At 52.1% G+C, this 17,026-nt stretch overlaps 1 protein-coding gene across 1 annotated transcript; it reads right to left on the bottom strand.

Moving 5' to 3' along the window:
• Window positions 1-1,627: 1,627 nt before the first annotated feature.
• Window positions 1,628-2,296, bottom strand: LOC144123699 (uncharacterized). The gene has a single exon (XM_077656481.1). The coding sequence runs from the start codon at window positions 2,294-2,296 to the stop codon at window positions 1,628-1,630; it is 669 nt and encodes a 222-aa protein (XP_077512607.1).
• Between the last annotated feature and the right edge of the window lie 14,730 nt (window positions 2,297-17,026).

The raw sequence follows: 17,026 nt of genomic DNA, 5'->3' as shown, positions 1-17,026 counted from the left end.
AAGGGAGTTCTTGTCACCTTTCTTGTGAATAACTACTACTTTAGCCACCTGCATTTTATTTGGAAATATGCCCTTTAAAAAACATAAGTTGAATAAATAACTTAGTGGCGATGATAATATGTCTATAACAAACTTAATTGGCTTGACCTGGATATCGTCCGCATCACAGGCCGAACTATTAGAAAGTTCCAAAAATGCCGACACAACCTCAGCCTCAGAAACAGAATGAAGGAACAAGCTATTTTCTAAGCGATCATTAATGTAGGGGTAGTCGGTATTGTCACAAGGCATGCTTGTGACATCTGTGAAAAAGCTGTTAAAAGCGTTCGACATAGCGGCACCCGTGAGGACATCATCGCCACATGTTATGGTTTCAATAGCGCCTTCCTTTCTCGAGGGCTTCAACAGCGAATTAAGTTTTTTCCATAGCAGGTCTGGATTATTACTACATCCTTCAAAATATTCACAGAAATATCGATCTCTAGCAAGCCTAATATCTTTGTTTAGCTTATTTCGATAGGCTCTAAATGTTGAAAACACTGCAGGATCTCTACATTTGATAAAGTTATTGTATATTTTGTGTTTTTCCTTTATTCGCTTTAATAAATCACGTGTAATCCATGGTTTTCTTATACGTGTCGATTGCCTTTTGGTTACATATGGAAAATGCTTTGCGTACACTTTTTTCACAGTATCAATAAACAATTCATAGGCGACGTTGCAGTCTTCCATAGAATACAGCTCAGAGAAATCTGCGTTGCTAATATCATCGCGGAACATTTCTAAGCTTTTTTCAGAGACGAACTGGGTAGCGTGACATGACTTTGTTTTTTTATGGCGGTTAGTCTTTTAAACACCCATAAATATACCAAGGTGGTCACTAATATCACATAGCAGTACTTCTGATTCAACACATGAGGTGTCATAATTTGTAATAAAGAGATCAAGTAAAGTTTCAGTAGAACAAGTAACACGAGTTGGTTTAGAAATGACATATTCACAGTTATTGCTCTTAACCAGAAATGACATATTCACAGTTATTGCTCTTAACCACAACATTGAAACATCGCGTATGAATATTGTCACACATCATGTCTAAATTCAGGTCACCACCAAGTATTATCTTTAACTTTTTTTCATTTATAAAGGCAAGAAAGTGGTCAATGAAATTAATGAAGTTCGAAATGTTTCCGTCTGGTGGTCGGTAGATTACAGAGAGAACCATGTCGCCGGTAATTACAGTCAATATCTCATAGTCATCACTGCAAACACAATATTGATCAAGCGTGTCAGATTTCAGTTCGTTGCTTACAAGCAAAGACACGCCGCCGCCACGACGACTGCTGCGGTTAAGAAAAAAGCTCTTATAGTGGGGCAGAATGAACGTCTCGTCATCAGTCAACCAAGTTTCGGTGAACATGATAACATCATTGCTGAAATGAAATGAAGATAACAATAGCTCTATTTCCGAAAGTTTATTATTTAGCGACCGCGTATTTATATGAAAACATTTAAATAATGAATGGTACTTCAAACCAAGAACGTCTTTTAGTTCTTCAGGGAGCAGGTAGGAAAAACTCATTTTTGTTGTTCGCTTGTGTTATCCGCACTTCGAAGTGGTAGCGGCTTAGGTCACGATCTTGTCAAGATCACACTCATCTTTGATTAGATAGGCGGTTTCGCCGCTTTCTTTCCTCACGTAAATTCTACCATGTCTGTACCATGCAAAACGGAATTCATGGTCATCGGCCCACGTCTTTCCACGCTGCAAGAGTTGCCTATTCCGCTTTGTGAGGTTCTCGTTCAGGTATATGCAGCACTTCTCATCTGTCCGCAGTTCGTTCCTGTTCCTAAGCCATTCATCGCGTGTGCCTTTGTTGGCAAAGCGAACAAGGATTATGGGAATTTTAGAGCCCTTAGCCGGCAGTCTGTGCAAATCGTTAACTTCCTGTTGGGTCACCGCGGGTAGCTTTATCTTTTCGGCCACTTCGTTCACTTTTGATAGCAAGTTCTCGCCTGGACAGCTCTGAACTCCGTGGATTTCTAGGTTGAGGGCACGGCTGTGCTGTTCTAACGTGTTCATGTCCTCCTTTAGTTGACGTAACTCGACCTGTTGACCACCTTCTACCTTCTCGACGCGCTTTAGCAAGCTCTCGATTGTTTGGTCTTGTTTGTCCACACGAGCCAATAGCTCATCATACTTTGATGACATCATTTCCACCGAAGCCTCGAGATCAGCAACGGTCGCCTTCAGGCATGACAGTTCATTTACCTGTTTAACAAGATTTGCAAACATGATAGCATCGACTCCGTCCTCCTCGCTCTTTTTTTCTTTAGGCGTTTGCCGCGATTTGCCTGAACGACAGAGTGGGCATTTATAGCTTTTACGAGCTGCATCTCCCCTTGTGCGGACAACTGTTTCCTGCAGCCCTGAACACGCACCGACATGGAAGCTGTAAAAGCATTCAGTGCAGACAACTGATGCGTCATCAGATTCCACCGGTTCGTTGCACTTGAAGCAATTCACGGACATTTTACAGGAAAGGGAGGGGAAAAAATCAGTTGGCAGCAGCAGCAGCAACAAGAATGCAGAACAGCCAAATTACAAGACAAATTACACACCTGCACAGAGCAGAAGTTTAGTGTTGCGTCCTCGCGCCTTCGCCGCTGCTGCCAATGTGAAGAATCCGGGGGGTGTGTCCCAACCAGCTGTAGATGCCAATGTTGTCTGTGCTTGACGCTGTTGGCGCGAGATTTGGGCGGCAAAGTCCAAGAAAGTCCCCGCAGAAAGGCCGCACTGGTCCTGCGCACAATGCAGGCTGGATCCGCCCGCTTTCGTTGACGCAGTTTCCGGACACCAAGGTGCAGCAGTTGGCCCAACCGCGGAGAATTATCCGGACACTGCACAGAGCAGAAGTTTAGTGTTGCGTCCTCGCGCCTTCGCCGCTGCTGCCAAGGGCCGTTTTTTTTTGTGCACGCGCCCAAAGTCGGCGCTCTTAACAGAACCGGACTACGCATGCCCACTGCAGGGGGACTCCGCCGAACCTCGTCGAGGCGCCAATATCTGTCCGTGCTAGACATCGGCGCCAGCTGAGCCCACGGAAGCAGCAGCAGCAGCAGCAGCAGCAGCAGCAGCAGCAGCAGCAGCAGCAGCAGCAGCAGCAGCAGCAGCAGCAGCAGCAGCAGCAGCAGCAGCAGCAGCAGCAGCAGCAGCAGCAGCAGCAGCAGCGTGCACTGAGAATGCGGACGCTTTTTCAAAGACATGATCTCATCTGCCTCGCGTCATTGCAGCCTAAGGCATCCGAACACAAAGATTTATCGACAGGTTACTCCCGACGTGCAGCATTCATTTTCTCAGAGGCGAATGGACAACTTCTAGAATTGTGATTTACAGGAAGGTTGTTTCCAACCAGCAACCCACGTTTGCTAACCACGTTTTCGCTTCCTGCTCTGTGGCTGAAGGGGTTAGCATGAGGAGAGATGGTTTTCGGTTGGCAAACTGTAGAGGACGCTCGATATTCTGTAAGTGTGCTCCAAGGGCCGTTTTTTTTAGTGCACGCGCCCAAAGTCGGCGCTCTTAACAGAACCGGTCTACGCATGCCCACTGCAGGGAACGCTGCCGAACCTCGTCGAGACGCCGATATCTGTCCGTGCTAGACATCGGCGCCAGCTGAGCCCACGGAAGCAGCAGCAGCAGAAGCAGCATCGGCGCCAGCAGCAGCAGCAGCAGCAGCATCGGCGCCAGCCGCAGCAGCAGCAGCAGCAGCGTGCACTGAGAATGCGGACGCTTTTTCAAAGACATGATCTCATCTGCCTCGCGTCATTGCAGCCTAAGGCACCCGAACACAAAGATTTATCGACAGGTTACTCCCGACGTGCAGCACTCATTTTCTCAGAAGCGAATGGACAACTTGTAGAATTGTGACTTACAGGAAGGTTGTTTCCAACCAGCAACCCACGTTTTCAAACCGCGTTTTCGCTTCCTGCTCTGCTGGCTGAAAGGGTTAGAATGAGGAGAGATGGTTTTTGGTTGGCAAACTGTAGAGGACGCTGGATATTCTGCAAGTGTGCTCCAAGGGCCGTTTTTTTGGTGCACGCGCCCAAAGTCGGCGCTCTTAACAGAACCGGTCTACGCATGCCCACTGCAGGGAACGCTGCCGAACCTCGTCGAGACGCCGATATCTGTCCGTGCTAGACATCGGCGCCAGCTGAGCCCACGGGAAGCAGCAGCAGCAGAAGCAGCATCGGCGCCAGCAGCAGCAGCAGCAGCAGCATCGGCGCCAGCCGCAGCAGCAGCAGCAGCAGCGTGCACTGAGAATGCGGACGCTTTTTCAAAGACATGATCTCATCTGCCTCGCGTCATTGCAGCCTAAGGCACCCGAACACAAAGATTTATCGACAGGGTACTCCCGACGTGCAGCACTCATTTTCTCAGAAGCGAATGGACAACTTGTAGAATTGTGACTTACAGGAAGGTTGTTTCCAACCAGCAACCCACGTTTGCAAACCGCGTTTTCGCTTCCTGCTCTGCTGGCTGAAGGGGTTAGCATGAGGAGAGATGGTTTTCGGTTGGCAAACTGTAGAGGACGCTCGATATTCTGCAAGTGTGCTCCAAGAGCCGTTTTTTTGATGCACGCGCCCAAAGTCGGCGCTCTTAACAGAACCGGTCTACGCATGCCCACTGCAGGGGACGCCGCCGAACCTCGTCGAGGCGCCGATATCTGTCCGTGCTAGACATCGGCGCCAGCTGAGCCCACGGAAGCAGCAGCAGCAGCAGCAGAAGCAGCAGCGTGCACTGAGAATGCGGACGCTTTTTCAAAGACATGATCTCATCTACCTCGCGCCATTGCAGCCTAAGGCACCCAAACACAAAGATTTATCGACAGGGTACTCCCGACGTGCAGCATTCGTTTTCTCAGAAGCGAATGGACAACTTGTAGAATTGTGACTTACAGGAAGGTTGTTTCCAACCAGCAACCCACGTTTGCAAACCACGTTTTCTCTTCCTGCTCTGTGGCTGAAGGGGTTAGCATGAGGAGAGATGGTTTTCGGTTGGCAAACTGTAGAGGACGCTCGATATTCTGCAAGTGTGCTCCAAGGGCCGTTTTTTTGGTGCACGCGCCCAAAGTCGGCGCTCTTAACAGAACCGGTCTACGCAAGCCCACTGCAGGGGACGCCGCCGAACCTCGTCGAGGCGCCAATATCTGTCCGTGCTAGACATCGGCGCCAGCTGAGCCCACGGAAGAAGCAGCAGCAGCAGCAGCAGCAGCAGCAGTAGCAGCAAGCAGCAGCAGCAGCAGCAGCAGCAGCAGCAGCAGCAGCAGCAGCAGCAGCAGCCAGCAGCAGCAGCAGCAGCGTGCACTGAGAATGCGGACGCTTCTTCAAAGACATGATCTCATCTGCCTCGCGTCTTTGCAGCCTAAGGCACCCGAACACAAAGATTTATCGACAGGTTACTCCCGACGTGCAGCATTCATTTTCTCAGAGGCGAATGGACCACTTCTAGAATTGTGATTTATAGGAAGGTTGTTTCCAACCAGCAACCCACGTTTGCAAACCGCGTTTTCGCTACCTGCTCTACTGGCTGAAGGGGTTAGCAAGAGGAGAGATGGTTTTCGGTTGGCAAACTGTAGAGGACGCTCGATATTCTGCATGTGTGCTCCAAGGGCCGTTTTTTTGGTGCACGCGCCCAAAGTCGGCGCTCTTAACAGAACGGTATACGCATGCCCACTGCAGGGGACGCCGCCGAACCTCGTCTAGGCGCCGATATCTGTCCGTGCTAGACATCGGCGCCAGCTGAGCCCACGAAGAAGAAGAGAAGAGAAGAAGAAGAAGAAGAAGAAGAAGAAGAAGAAGAAGAAGAGAAGAAGAAGAAGAAGAAGAAGAAGAAGAAGAAGAAGAAGAAGAAGAAGAAGAAGAAGAAGAAGAAGAAGAAGAAGAAGAAGAAGAAGAAGAAGAAGAAGAAGGAGAAGAAGAAGAAGAAGAAGAAGAAGAAGAAGAAGAAGAAGAAGAAGAAGAAGAAGAAGAAGAAGCGTGCACTGAGAATGCGGACCGCTTTTTCAAGACATGATCTCATCTGCCTCGCGTCATGAAGCCTAAGGCGCCCAAACACAAATATTTATCGACAGGGTACTCCCGACTGTGCAGCATTCATTTTCTCAGAGCGATGAACAACTTGTAGAACTGTGACTTACAGGAAGGTTGTTTCAACCAGCAACCCACGTTTGCAAACCGCGTCTTCGCTTCCTGCTCTGCTGGCTGAAGGGGTTTGCATGAGGAGAGATGGTTTTTCGGTTGGCAAACTGTAGAAGACGCTCGATATTCTGCAAGTGGGCTCCAAGGGCCGTTTTTTTGTGCACGCGCCCAAAGTCGGCGCTCTTAACAGAAAAGGTCTACGCATGCCCACTGCAGGGGACACCGCCGAACCTCGTCGAGGCGCCGATATCTGTCCGTGGTAGACATCGGCGCCAGCTGAGCCCACGAAGCATCAGCAGCAGAAGCAGCATCGGCGCCAGCAGCAGCAGCAGCAGCAGCAGCAGCAGCAGCAGCAGCAGCAGCAGCAGCAGCAGCAGCAGCAGCAGCAGCAGCATCGGCGCCAGCAGCAGCAGCAGCAGCAGCAGCAGCAGGAGCAGCAGCAGCGTGCACGGAGAATGCGGACGCTTTTTCAAAGACATGATCTCATCTGCCTCGCGTCATTGAAGCCTAAGGCACCCAAAAACAAAGATTTATCGACAGGGTACTCCCGACGTGCAGCACTCATTTTCTCAGAAGCGAATGGACAACTTGTAGAATTGTGACTTACAGGAAGGTTGTTTCCAACCAGCAACCCACGTTTGCAAACCGCGTTTTCGCTTCCTGCTCTGCTGGCTGAAAGGGTTAGCATGAGGAGAGATGGTTTTCGGTTGGCAAACTGTAGAGGACGCTCGATATTCTGCAAGTGTGCTCCAAGGGCCGTTTTTTTTTGGTGCACGCGCCCAATGTCGGCGCTCTTAACAGAACCGGTCTACGCATGGTCACTGCAGGGGACGCCGCCGAACCTCGTCGAGACGCCGATATCTGTCCGTGCTAGACATCAACGCCAGCTGAGCCCACGGAAGCAGCAGCAGCAGCAGCAGCAGCAGCAGCAGCAGCAGCAGCAGCAGCAGCAGCAGCAGCAGCAGCAGCAGGAGCAGAGCGTGCACTGAGAATGCGGACGCTTTTTCAAAGACATGATCTCATCTGCCTCGCGTCATTGCAGCCTAAGGCACCCGAACACAAAGATTTATCGACAGGGTACTCCCGACGTGCAGCATTCATTTTCTCAGAAGCGAATGGACAACTTCTAGAATTGTGATTTACAGGAAGGTTGTTTCCAACCAGCAACCCACGTTTGCAAATCGCGTTTTCGCTTCCTGCTCTGCTGGCTGAAAGGGTTAGAATGAGGAGAGATGGTTTTTGGTTGGCAAACTGTAGAGGACGCTGGATATTCTGCAAGTGTGCTCCAAGGGCCGTTTTTTTGGGTGCACGCGCCCAAAGTCGGCGCTCTTAACAGAACCGGTCTACGCATGCCCACTGCAGGGAACGCTGCCGAACCTCGTCGAGACGCCGATATCTGTCCGTGCTAGACATCGGCGCCAGCTGAGCCCACGGAAGCAGCAGCAGCAGAAGCAGCATCGGCGCCAGCAGCAGCAGCAGCAGCAGCATCGGCGCCAGCAGCAGCAGCAGCAGCAGCGTGCACTGAGAATGCGGACGCTTTTTCAAAGACATGATCTCATCTGCCTCGCGTCATTGCAGCCTAAGGCACCCGAACACAAAGATTTATCGACAGGGTACTCCCGACGTGCAGCACTCATTTTCTCAGAAGCGAATGGACAACTTGTAGAATTGTGACTTACAGGAAGGTTGTTTCCAACCAGCAACCCACGTTTGCAAACCGCGTTTTCGCTTCCTGCTCTGCTGGCTGAAGGGGTTAGCATGAGGAGAGATGGTTTTCGGTTGGCAAACTGTAGAGGACGCTCGATATTCTGCAAGTGTGCTCCAAGAGCCGTTTTTTTTGATGCACGCGCCCAAAGTCGGCGCTCTTAACAGAACCGGTCTACGCATGCCCACTGCAGGGGACGCCGCCGAACCTCGTCGAGGCGCCGATATCTGTCCGTGCTAGACATCGGCGCCAGCTGAGCCCACGGAAGCAGCAGCAGCAGCAGCAGAAGCAGCAGCGTGCACTGAGAATGCGGACGCTTTTTCAAAGACATGATCTCATCTACCTCGCGTCATTGCAGCCTAAGGCACCCAAACACAAAGATTTATCGACAGGGTACTCCCGACGTGCAGCATTCGTTTTCTCAGAAGCGAATGGACAACTTGTAGAATTGTGACTTACAGGAAGGTTGTTTCCAACCAGCAACCCACGTTTGCAAACCACGTTTTCTCTTCCTGCTCTGTGGCTGAAGGGGTTAGCATGAGGAGAGATGGTTTTCGGTTGGCAAACTGTAGAGGACGCTCGATATTCTGCAAGTGTGCTCCAAGGGCCGTTTTTTTGGTGCACGCGCCCAAAGTCGGCGCTCTTAACAGAACCGGTCTACGCATGCCCACTGCAGGGGACGCCGCCGAACCTCGTCGAGGCGCCAATATCTGTCCGTGCTAGACATCGGCGCCAGCTGAGCCCACGGAAGAAGCAGCAGCAGCAGCAGCAGCAGCAGCAGCAGCAGCAGCAGCAGCAGCAGCAGCAGCAGCAGCAGCAGCAGCAGCAGCAGCAGCAGCATCGGCGCCAGCAGCAGCAGCAGCAGCAGCAGCAGCAGGAGCAGCAGCAGCGTGCAATGAGAATGCGGACGCTTTTTCAAAGACATGATCTCATCTGCCTCGCGTCATTGAAGCCTAAGGCACCCAAAAACAAAGATTTATCGACAGGGTACTCCCGACGTGCAGCACTCATTTTCTCAGAAGCGAATGGACAACTTGTAGAATTGTGACTTACAGGAAGGTTGTTTCCAACCAGCAACCCACGTTTGCAAACCGCGTTTTCGCTTCCTGCTCTGCTGGCTGAAAGGGTTAGCATGAGGAGAGATGGTTTTCGGTTGGCAAACTGTAGAGGACGCTCGATATTCTGCAAGTGTGCTCCAAGGGCCGTTTTTTTTGGTGCACGCGCCCAATGTCGGCGCTCTTAACAGAACCGGTCTACGCATGGTCACTGCAGGGGACGCCGCCGAACCTCGTCGAGACGCCGATATCTGTCCGTGCTAGACATCAACGCCAGCTGAGCCCACGGAAGCAGCAGCAGCAGCAGCAGCAGCAGCAGGAGCAGCGTGCACTGAGAATGCGGACGCTTTTTCAAAGACATGATCTCATCTGCCTCGCGTCATTGCAGCCTAAGGCACCCAAACACAAAGATTTATCGACAGGGTACTCCCGACGTGCAGCATTCATTTTCTCAGAAGCGAATGGACAACTTGTAGAATTGTGACTTACAGGAAGGTTGTTTCCAACCAGCAACCCACGTTTGCAAACCGAATTTTCGCTTCCTGCTCTGCTGGCTCAAGGGGTTAGCATGAGGAGAGATGGTTTTCGGTTGGCAAACTGTAGAGGACGCTCGATATTCTGCATGTGTGCTCCAAGGGCCGTTTTTTTTGGTGCACGCGCCCAAAGTCGGCGCTCTTAACAGAACCGGTCTACGCATGCCCACTGCAGGGGACGCCGCAGAACCTCGTCGAGGTGCCGATATCTGTCCGTGCTAGACATCGGCGCCAGCTGAGCCCACGGAAGAAGAAGAAGAAGAAGAAGAAGAAGAAGAAGAAGAAGAAGAAGAAGAAGAAGAAGAAGAAGAAGAAGAAGAAGAAGAAGAAGAAGAAGAAGAAGAAGAAGAAGAAGAAGAAGAAGAAGAAGAAGAAGAAGAAGAAGAAGAAGAAGAAGAAAAAGAAGAAGAAGAAGAAGAAGAAGCGTGCACTGAGAATGCGGACGCTTTTTCAAAGACATAATCTCATCTGCCTCGCGTCATTGAAGCCTAAGGCACCCACACACACATATTTATCGACAGGGTACTCCCGACGTGCAGCATTCATTTTCTCAGAAGCGAATAGACAACTTCTAGAATTGTGACTTACAGGAAGGTTGTTTCCAACCAGCAACCCACGTCTGAAAACCGCGTATTCGCTTCCTGCTCTGCTGGCTGAAGGGGTTAGCATGAGGAGAGATGGTTTTCGGTTGGCAAACTGTAGAGGACGCTCGATATTCTGCAAGTGTGCTCCAAGGGCCGTTTTTTGGTGCACGCGCCCAAAGTCGGCGCTCTTAAGAGAACCAGTCTACGCATCTCCACTGCAGGGGACGCCGCCGAACCTCGTCGAGGCGCCGATATCTGTCCGTGCTAGACATCGGCGCCAGCTGAGCCAGCTGAGCAGCAGCAGCAGCAGCAGCGTGCACTCAGAATCCGGACGCTTTTTCAAAGACATGATCTCATCTGCCTCGCGTCATTGCAGCCTAAGGCACCCAAACACAAAGATTTATCGACAGGGTACTCCCGAAGTGCAGCATTCAATTTCTCAGAAGCGAATGGACAACTTGTAGAATTGTGACTTACAGGAAGGTTGTTTCCAACCAGCAACCCAAGTTTGCAAACCACGTTTTCGCTTCCTGCTCTGCTCGCTGAAGGGGTTAGCATGAGGAGAGATGGTTTTCGGTTGGCAAACTGTACAGGACGCTCGATATTCTGCAAGTGTGCTCCAAGGGCCGTTTTTTTGGTGCACGCGCACAAAGTTTGCGCTCTTAACAGAACCGGTCTACGCATGCTCACTGCATTGGACGCCACCGAACCTCGTCGAGGCGCCGATACCTGTCCGTGCTAGACATCCGCGCCAGCTGAGCCCACGGAAGCAGCAGCAGCAGCAGCAGCAGCAACAGCAGCAGCGGCAGCAGCGGCAGCAGCAGCAGCAGCAGCAGCAGCGTGCAAAGAGAATGCGGACGCTTTTTGAAAGCCATGATCTCATCTGCCTCGCGTCATTGCAGCCTAAGGCACCCAAACACAAAGATTTATCGACAGGGTACTCCCGACGCGCAGCATTTATTTTCTCAGAAGCGAATGGACAACTTCTAGAATTGTGACTTACAGGAAGGTTGTTTCCAACCAGCAACCCACGTTTGCAAACAGCGTTTTCGCTTCTTGCTCTGCTGGCTGAAGGGGTTAGCTTGAGGAGAGATGGATTTCGGTTGGCAAACTGTAGAGGACGCTCGATATTCTGCAAGTGTGCTCCAAGGGCCGTTTTTTTTGGTGCACGCGCCCAAAGTCGGCGCTCATAACAGAACCGGTCTACGGATGCCCACTGCAGGGGACGCCGCCGAACCTCGTCGAGGCGCCGATATCTGTCCGTGCTAGACATCGGCGCCAGCTGAGCCCACGGAAGCAGCAGCAGCGTGCACTGAGAATGCGGACACTTTTTCAAAGACATGATCTCATCTGCCTCGCGTCATTTCAGCCTAAGGCACCCAAACACAAAGCTTTATCGACAGGGTACTCCCGACGTGCAACATTCATTTTCTCAGAAGCGAATGGAAAACTTGTAGAATTGTGACTTACAGGAAGGTTGTTTCCAACCAGCAACCCACGTTTGCAAACCACGTTTTCGCTTCCTGACTGCTGGCTGAAGGGGTTAGCATGAGGAGAGATGGTTTTCGGTTGGCAAACTGTAGAGGACGCTCGATATTCTGCAAGTGTGCTCCAAGGGCCGTTTTTTTGGTGCACGCGCCCAAAGTCGGCGCTCTTAACAGAACCGGTCTACGCATGCCCACTGCAGGGGACGCCGCAGAACCTCGTCGAGGCGCCGATATCTGTCCGTGCTAGACATCGGCGCCAGCTGAGCCCACGGAGAGCAGCAGCAGCAGCAGCAGCAGCAGCAGCAGCAGCAGCAGCAGCAGCAGCAGCAGCAGCAGCAGCAGCAACAGCAGCAGCGGCAGCAGCGGCGGCAGCAGCAGCAGCAGCAGCAGCAGCAGCAGCAGCGTGCAAAGAGAATGCGGACGCTTTTTCAAAGCCATGATCTCATCTGCCTCGCGTCATTGCAGCCTAAGGCACCCAAACACAAAGATTTATCGACAGGGTACTCCCGACGCGCAGCATTCATTTTCTCAGAAGCGAATGGACAACTTCTATGAATTGTGGCTTACAGGAAGGTTGTTTCCAACCAGCAACCCACGTTTGCAAACCGCGTTTTCGCTTCCTGCTCTGCTGGCTGAAGGGGTTAGCATGAGGAGAGATGGTTTTCGGTTGGCAAACTGTAGAAGACGCTCGATATTCTGCAAGTGGGCTCCAAGGGCCGTTTTTTTGGTGCACGCGCCCAAAGTCGGCGCTCTTAACAGAACCGGTCTACGCATGCCCACTGCAGGGGACACCGCCGAACCTCGTCGAGGCGCCGATATCTGTCCATGCTAGACATCGGCGCCAGCTGAGCCCACGGAAGCATCAGCAGCAGAAGCAGCATCGGCGCCAGCAGCAGCAGCAGCAGTAGCAGCATCGGCGCCAGCAGCAGCAGCAGGAGCAGCAGCAGTGTGCACTGAGAATGCGGACGCTTTTTCAAAGACATGATCTCATCTGCCTCGCGTCATTGAAGCCTAAGGCACCCAAAAACAAAGATTTATCGACAGGGTACTCCCGACGTGCAGCACTCATTTTCTCAGAAGCGATTGGACAACTTGTAGAATTGTCACTTACAGGAAGGTTGTTTCCAACCAGCAACCCACGTTTGCAAACCGCGTTTTCGCTTCCTGCTCTGCTGGCTGAAAGGGTTAGCATGAGGAGAGATGGTTTTCGGTTGGCAAACTGTAGAGGACGCTCGATATTCTGCAAGTGTGCTCCAAGGGCCGTTTTTTTGGTGCACGCGCCCAAAGTCGGCGCTCTTAACAGAACCGGTCTACGCATGCCCACTGCAGGGGACGCCGCCGAACCTCGTCGAGGCGCCGATATCTGTCCGTGCTAGACATCAACGCCAGCTGAGCCCACGGAAGCAGCAGCAGCAGCAGCAGCAGCAGGAGCAGCGTGCACTGAGAATGCGGACGCTTTTTCAAAGACATGATCTCATCTGCCTCGCGTCATTGCAGCCTAAGGCACCCAAACACAAAGATTTATCGACAGGGTACTCCCGACGTGCAGCATTCATTTTCTCAGAAGCGAATGGACAACTTGTAGAATTGTGACTTACAGGAAGGTTGTTTCCAACCAGCAACCCACGTTTGCTAACCACGTTTTCGCTTCCTGCTCTGTGGCTGAAGGGGTTAGCAAGAGGAGAGATGGTTTTCGGTTGGCAAACTGTAGAGGACGTTCGATATTCTGCATGTGTGCTCCAAGGGCCGTTTTTTTGGTGCACGCGCCCAAAGTCGGCGCTCTTAACAGAACCGGTATACGCATGCCCACTGCAGGGGACGCCGCCGAACCTCGTCTAGGCGCCGATATCTGTCCGTGCTAGACATCGGCGCCAGCTGAGCCCACGGAAGAAGAAGAAGAAGAGGAAGAAGAAGAAGAAGAAGAAGAAGAAGAAGAAGAAGAAGACGAAGAAGAAGAAGAAGAAGAAGAAGAAGAAGAAGAAGAAGAAGAAGAAGAAGAAGAAGAAGAAGAAGAAGAAGAAGAAGAAGCGTGCACTGAGAATGCGGACGCTTTTTCAAAGACATGATCTCATCTGCCTCGCGTCATGAAGCCTAAGGCGCCCAAACACAAATATTTATCGACAGGGTACTCCCGACGTGCAGCATTCATTTTCTCAGAAGCGAATGAACAACTTGTAGAAATGTGACTTACAGGAAGGTTGTTTCCAACCAGCAACCCACGTTTGCAAATCGCGTCTTCGCTTCCTGCTCTGCTGGCTGAAGGGGTTTGCATGAGGAGAGATGGTTTTCGGTTGGCAAACTGTAGAGGACGCTCGATATTCTGCAAGTGTGCTCCAAGGGCCGTTTTTTGGTGCACGCGCCCAAAGTCAGCGCTCTTAAAAGAACCGGTCTACGCATGCCCACTGCAGGGGACGCCGCCGAACCTCGTCGAGGCGCCGATATCTGTCCGTGCTAGACATCGGCGCCAGCTGAGCCCACGGAAGCATCAGCAGCAGAAGCAGCATCGGCGCCAGCAGCAGCAGCAGCAGCAGCAGCAGCAGCAGCAGCAGCAGCAGCAGCAGCAGCAGCAGCAGCAGCAGCAGCAGCAGCAGCAGCAGCAGCAGCAGCAGCAGCAGCATCGGCGCCAGCAGCAGCAGCAGCAGCAGCAGCAGCAGCAGCAGCAGCAGCAGCAGCAGGAGCAGCAGCAGCGTGCACTGAGAATGCGGACGCTTTTTCAAAGACGTGATCTCATCTGCCTCGCGTCATTGAAGCCTAAGGCACCCAAAATCAAAGATTTATCGACAGGGTACTCCCGACGTGCAGCACTCATTTTCTCAGAAGCGAATGGACAACTTGTAGAATTGTGACTTACAGGAAGGTTGTTTCCAACCAGCAACCCACGTTTGCAAACCGCGTTTTCGCTTCCTGCTCTGCTGGCTGAAAGGGTTAGCATGAGGAGAGATGGTTTTCGGTTGGCAAACTGTAGAGGACGCTCGATATTCTGCAAGTGTGCTCCAAGGGTCGTTTTTTTGGTGCACGCGCCCAAAGTCGGCGCTCTTAACAGAACCGGTCTACGCATGGCCACTGCAGGGGACGCCGCCTAACCTCGTCGAGACGCCGATATCTGTCCGTGCTAGACATCAACGCCAGCTGAGCCCACGGAAGCAGCAGCAGCAGCAGCAGGAGCAGCGTGCACTGAGAATGCGGACGCTTTTTCAAAGACATGATCTCATCTGCCTCGCGTCATTGCAGCCTAAGGCACCCAAACACAAAGAATTATTGACAGGGTACTCCCGACGTGCAGCATTCATTTTCTCAGAAGCGAATGGACAACTTGTAGAATTGTGACTTACAGGAAGGTTGTTTCCAACCAGCAACCCAAGTATGCAAACCACGTTTTCGCTTCCTGCTCTGCTCGCTGAAGGGGTTAGCATGAGGAGAGATGGTTTTCGGTTGGCAAACTGTACAGGACGCTCGATATTCTGCAAGTGTGCTCCAAGGGCCGTTTTTTCGGTGCACGCGCACAAAGTTTGCGCTCTTAACAGAACCGGTCTACGCATGCTCACTGCAGGGGACGCCACCGAACCTCATCGAGGCGCCGATACCTGTCCGTGCTAGACATCGGCGCCAGCTGAGCCCACGGAAGCAGCAGCAGCAGCAGCAGCAGCAGCAACAGCAGCAGCGGCAGCAGCAGCAGCAGCAGCAGCGTGCAAAGAGAATGCGGACGCTTTTTCAAAGCCATGATCTCATCTGCCTCGCGTCATTGCAGCCTAAGGCACCCAAACACAAAGATTTATCGACAGGGTACTCCCGACGCGCAGCATTCATTTTCTCAGAAGCGAATGGACAACTTCTAGAATTGTGACTTACAGGAAGGTTGTTTCCAACCAGCAACCCACGTTTGCAAACCGCGTTTTCGCTTCTTGCTCTGCTGGCTGAAGGGGTTAGCTTGAGGAGAGATGGATTTCGGTTGGCAAACTGTAGAGGACGCTCGATATTCTGCTAGTGTGCTCCAAGGGCCGTTTTTTTGGTGCACGCGCCCAAAGTCAGCGCTCATAACAGAACCGGTCTACGCATGCCCACTGCAGGGGACGCCGCCGAACCTCGTCGAGGCGCCGATATCTGTCCGTGCTAGACATCGGCGCCAGCTGAGCCCATGGAAGCAGCAGCAGCAGCAGCGGCAGCGGCAGCAGCAGCAGCAGCAGCAGCGGCAGCAGCAGCAGCAGCGGCAGCAGCAGCAGATGCAGCAGCAGCAGCAGCGTGCACTGAGAATGCGGACGCTTCTTCAAAGACATGATCTCATCTGCCTCGCGTCATTGCAGCCTAAGGCACATAAACACAAAGATTTATCGACAGGGTACTCCCGACGTGCAGCATTCATTTTCTCAGAAGCGAATGGACAACTTGTAGAATTGTGACTTACAGGAAGGTTGTTTCCAACCAGCAACCCACCTTTGCAAACCACGTTTTCGCTTCCTGCTCTGCTGGCTGAAGGGGTTAGCATGAGGAGAGATGGTTTTCGGTTGGCAAACTGTAGAGGACGCTCGATATTCTGCAAGTGCGCTCCAAGGGCCGTTTTTCTGGCGCACGCGCCCAAAGTCGGCGCTCATAACAGAACCGGTCTACGCATGCCCACTGCAGGGGACGCCGCCGAACCTCGTCGAGGCGCCGATATCTGTCCGTGCTAGACATCGGCGCCAGCTGAGCCCACGGAAGCAGCAGCAGCGTGCACTGAGAATGCGGACACTTTTTCAAAGACATGATCTTATCTGCCTCGCGTCATTGCAGCCTAAGGCACCCAAACACAAAGCTTTATCGACAGGGTACTCCCGACGTGCAGCATTCATTTTTTCAGAAGCGAATGGAAAACTTGTAGAATTGTGACTTACAGGAAGGTTGTTTCCAACCAGCAACCCACGTTTGCAAACCAGGTTTTCGCTTCCTGACTGCTGGCTGAAGGGGTTAGCATGAGGAGAGATGGTTTTGGGTTGGCAAACTGTAGAGGACGCTCGATATTCTGCAAGTGTGCTCCAAGGGCCGTTTTTTTGGTGCACGCGCCCAAAGTCGGCGCTCTTAACAGAACCGGTCTACGCATGCCCACTGCAGGGGACGCCGCAGAACCTCGTCGAGGCGCCGATATCTGTCCGTGCTAGACATCGGCGCCAGCTGAGCCCACGGAAGCAGCAGCAGCAGCAGCAGCAGCAACAGCAGCAGCGGCAGCAGCGGCAGCAGCAGCAGCAGCAGCAGCAGCAGCGTGCAAAGAGAATGCGGACGCTTTTTCAAAGCCATGATCTCATCTGCCTCGCGTCATTGCAGCCTAAGGCACCCAAACACAAAGATTTATCGACAGGGTACTCCCGACGCGCAGCATTCATTTTCTCAGAAGCGAATGGACAACTTCTAGAATTGTGGCTTACAGGAAGGTTGTTTCCAACCAGCAACCCACGTTTGCAAACCGCGTTTTCGCTTCTTGCTCTGCTGGCTGAAG

The sequence above is a fragment of the Amblyomma americanum genome, chromosome 3 (assembly GCF_052857255.1).
Source record: "Amblyomma americanum isolate KBUSLIRL-KWMA chromosome 3, ASM5285725v1, whole genome shotgun sequence".
NCBI lineage: Eukaryota > Metazoa > Arthropoda > Arachnida > Ixodida > Ixodidae > Amblyomma > Amblyomma americanum.
The sequence above is the reverse complement of the archived record's forward strand: the minus strand, read 5'-3'. Positions and strand labels throughout refer to the sequence as shown.